The sequence below is a fragment of the Triticum urartu genome, chromosome 6A (genome assembly GCF_056163025.1).
Source record: "Triticum urartu cultivar PI428250 chromosome 6A, HENAU_Tu73, whole genome shotgun sequence".
NCBI lineage: Eukaryota > Viridiplantae > Streptophyta > Magnoliopsida > Poales > Poaceae > Triticum > Triticum urartu.
The window spans coordinates 482,889,373-482,893,415 of NC_141878.1; the positions used below are offsets into that span (position 1 = coordinate 482,889,373).

A 4,043-nucleotide genomic window follows, 5' to 3' on the forward strand; every position below is an offset into this window, starting at 1 on the left:
TTACACTAAACATAGATTTTGTGTCTATCATGGAAAAATAAAGACAAAATATAGGAAAGAGGAACCTTTATTGACCACAAAAATCATTCTCTCATACAATGGAAGATGCATTGCAAAAAAGATTCATTTTTCAGTCTACAAGTTATCAATCTGTACATAGTAAAAGTTATCATCCACTTTAGCTAAGTACTAACATTGGATAAAGAAAAGTGCTGCCTTTTAATGGAGATGCTCATGTTGTACTGTAAATTGTCCTGTTTAGTGTTCTTCCCAATCACCCCTGCGATTCTTGCCTTCAAACACCTGTGTAAAGAGTAAACAAAACAATGAGTTTCGAAAAAAAGAGTGAACACGTGTAAATGTATACTAACGTGCAAACGTAAAAATAAAATCAAGCAGGAGTAGATAAATGGATGCTAGCAGAGGAGATAATGCAGAGGATGGAGGAGGAGGTAGAATGCATGAAGAAGGCGATGCAGCGCGCACACCAAGCAGCAATTCAGCATACCCAAACATCATGGTGACAGGTAAAATTACCAACATTACTGTTTACATATCATCATGGAATGAAAACTCAGTCTTATACTTTACTGTTAAAGTGGGTTTGAAAATTACCAGCATTGGTGCACACATATTACCAGGTCCAAAAAAAATGCAAATTACCAGGGTTTTTTAGGCATAAAGAATACTTTACTATTGAAGTGGGTTTGAAACTTAACACCATTGGTGCACACATATTACAATGTCCAGAGGATGCAAATTACCAGGGTTTTTTAGGCAGAAAGAATGCTTTACTGTTGAAGTTGGTTTGTAAATTACCAGCATTGGTGCACTCATAATACCAGGTTCAGAGTATGCAAATTACCAGGATTGTTTAGGCAGAAAAGAAAGATACATTCACTGAATCTTCAGAAAACTATCATGATAGAAAACTGTTATTTATCATGTAATATTCCACTAATCTACCAGGCCAAATTGCAGGTGCTCGGGCAATCAGCGCAAACAACAGCTTGCCCAGTGGTGGAACAAGTGTATATAGTGCTGGAACAAATGCAAGCACAGGAGCTAGGAGCCTTGGAGAGCAGACAATAAGTGAACCAGCAACTCCAGAATCTGCTGGGATCGATGCTGATATGGAAGGAAGCAACATGGAGGCATATTCCACACCTAAGCCATCTTTACAAGGGACAAAATTTGACACCTTGGAGAGCGCACGTGACCACTACAGCACCTACACGCGCAGGACTAGCTTTGCAATTAGGCAGCAATTCAAGAAAGAGAGGATTGATGGAACTATAAGCAGGGTGCTACTAGTTTGTACAAAATATGGCAAATGATGAAAGGACAGGGATGAGCTGCAAGATGTGGAAAACCCAGCCAGCATTGTCAAGAAGAGGAAAAAAAGAAAGTTGTTAGGACTGAATGTGAAGCGCACATGTACCTATCCCACGATGATGCATGGTGGATTGTTGACCGTTTCGAGGACACCCACAATCACCCCCTGATCAAAAAGCCGTCCCTAACAAAATTCTTATCATCACATCGGTACATTCCGAAGGAGGAGCAGGACTTCTTGAGGGTTCTGCACGGATGCAACGCTGAGACTGCGAGGCAGATGCAGCTGATGTCATGGTTCTACGGAAGCGCTAAAGACGTACCCTACACGACACAAGATATTGCTAATCAACGAGCTAAGTTTCGCTTAGAGCACCGCCACAAGGACATTGGGAGCACAATTGCATACTTCCAAGAGATGAGGGCCAAAGATTCATATTTCTACTGGAGAATCAAACTTGATGATGAGGACAGGGTTGAGAACTTGTTCTGGATAGATGGCGCATCACGCAGGGCATATGCAAAGTATAATGACGGTTTGTCGTTTGACACGACATACATGACAAACATGTACAAGATACCGTGTGAACCATTCATTGGAATTAATAACCATGGTCAATCCATCCAGTTTGGGTGTGGCTTCGTTCGAAACGAACTAAAGGAAAATTTTGCGTGGCTGTTTAACACATTCCTCCATGCAATGGGTGGTGTTGCCCCTAAAAACATCATCACAGACCAGGACTTTGCAATGAGGAGTGCGATCGACGAGGTCTTCTTGAACATAATACACAGAAATTGGCGCTGGCATATAATGAAGAAGGCGCATGAGAAACTTGGAAAACTTATGGCTGATGATAAACCACTAAACAAAGCGTTCAAAGACTGTGTTGACAACAGCTTGACTGGTACGTACCTAAACTGTTGACCCATTTTAATTACCATGTAGCAAACTTGAGAAAGCCATATGAATATATGTGATGCACAAGTTACCATGTGTGGGTCTACACAAGTTATCATGATCTTGTTGGCTATATTACCAGGGGGCAGTTACATATGTTGATACCAACTTGTGGTTTAGAAAAGTTACCAGATCTGGAAAAACTGTTCAATAAAGTTACCATCTAACAACTAAGAAAAGTTACCAGCATACTTGTACTTTAATTATCAATGATTGTGTATGATGTTGTGATTGTCTCATGTTTGTGTATCACAGAGGAAGAGTTTGAAAACAAATGGTGGGCAATGATGGATGAATATGGCCAGATCGACAATGAACATTTTCAATGACTGTGGGAAAATAGGAAATGTTGGGCCCCAGTGTACTACATGAAGCATTTCTTTCCATTCTTGCAGACAACTGCAAGGAGCGAGGGATTCAATGTTGTGCTCAAGAAGTATGTGAACCCCAACAACTCATTGATTGAATTCGCAACTCAATACACTGCAATCCAGGAGAAAGTAATGGTGGCTGTGGCGAAAGAGCAAGTGAACACAATTTACAAATAGACAGACATGTATTCGTTGAACCCAATCAAGTTACAGATGCGAGGGATATACACACAAAATCTGTTCTCCAAGTTCCAGGTAGAGATGAAGCTAAAGACTGCTTATGGATGCGACACTTTGCAAGATGGAACCTTCAGGATGTGGTCGCTCCGAGGCATACTACCAAAGTATGGGGATAAGGACTACCATGTGCAGGCGAACAAGGATGAAGGGGTATACTTATACACTTGCTGCAAGTTTGATCGCGATGGGCTATTGTGCACACACATACTACGAGTAATGGAACAGATTGGAGTCTACGAGATACCGAGGAAGTATATCCTGGATAGGTGGACATGGGATCCAGAAAAGGATCTTGTTCAGCCTGATTACCAACAGCCAACAGTTAAGAAGGGTATGACAGAAGAAGGAAAAAATATCATGAGATATACATCTATTCTGAATGATTTCAAGGAACAAGCAAAAGACGCTTGCACTACTGATGAAGGGATGGCATTGGTAAGGAAACATGTTAATGCTTTCAGAGACGACATGGATGCACTAAAAAAGAGGCAGCTAAAGAAAGCAAGAAAGGAAAAAGATGAGGGAAAAGAAGCACAAATGTTTTCTTCACCACCAGGGACTAGTGCCACTGAAGGTGTCCCAGTAGCGCATCAAGGAAGCATTCCTGTCATGCATGTGTCTGGCAATATTTTCTAGTTCCAGGGCTCACATGCCTAGGGATCCCAATCACCAAACACAAGAGTGATACTAGACCCACCAAAGTCTACTATGAAAGGGCGTCCGAGAGAGAAAAGATTCCAGCACCCATTTGACATTGCAAAGCCAAAAAAAGAGAGGAAGTGTAGAGTCTGCGGGTTGATAGATCATGATAAACGCAAATGTACCTCACCCATCCCGCACTGAGAAATGCAAGTTAGATGGGCATTGAAAAATGCAAGTTAGAGATTTTACTTATCAATTTTACCCATTTTATTGTGTAAAACGGTGTCGAGACACCATGTAATGAAAAGTTATCAGCATTGAAACATGTAAGTTATCGTCCAGAATGTAATGGGGATTTTCAAAAAATGAGAATGAGATTAGTTATCGTTCTTTGTTTGTGAGCAAAATGTTATGACGCAATGAAAAATAAAGTTATCAGCACCTGTTATAGTATGTTATCAGCATTGACTATCATAATTATCAGCAAAAATGTATAA

General features: G+C 40.7%; 1 protein-coding gene across 1 annotated transcript; it reads left to right on the forward strand.

The window, feature by feature from the left end:
• The first annotated feature begins 1,435 nt into the window (after window positions 1–1,435).
• LOC147965801 (protein FAR-RED IMPAIRED RESPONSE 1-like) lies at window positions 1,436–3,540 on the forward strand. The gene is made up of 5 exons (XM_087530615.1): window positions 1,436–2,240; window positions 2,549–2,574; window positions 2,689–2,820; window positions 2,920–3,054; window positions 3,130–3,540. Exons 1-5 carry the CDS (start codon window positions 1,436–1,438, stop codon window positions 3,538–3,540), a joined length of 1,509 nt encoding a protein of 502 aa, XP_087386741.1.
• The last annotated feature ends 503 nt before the right edge of the window (window positions 3,541–4,043 follow it).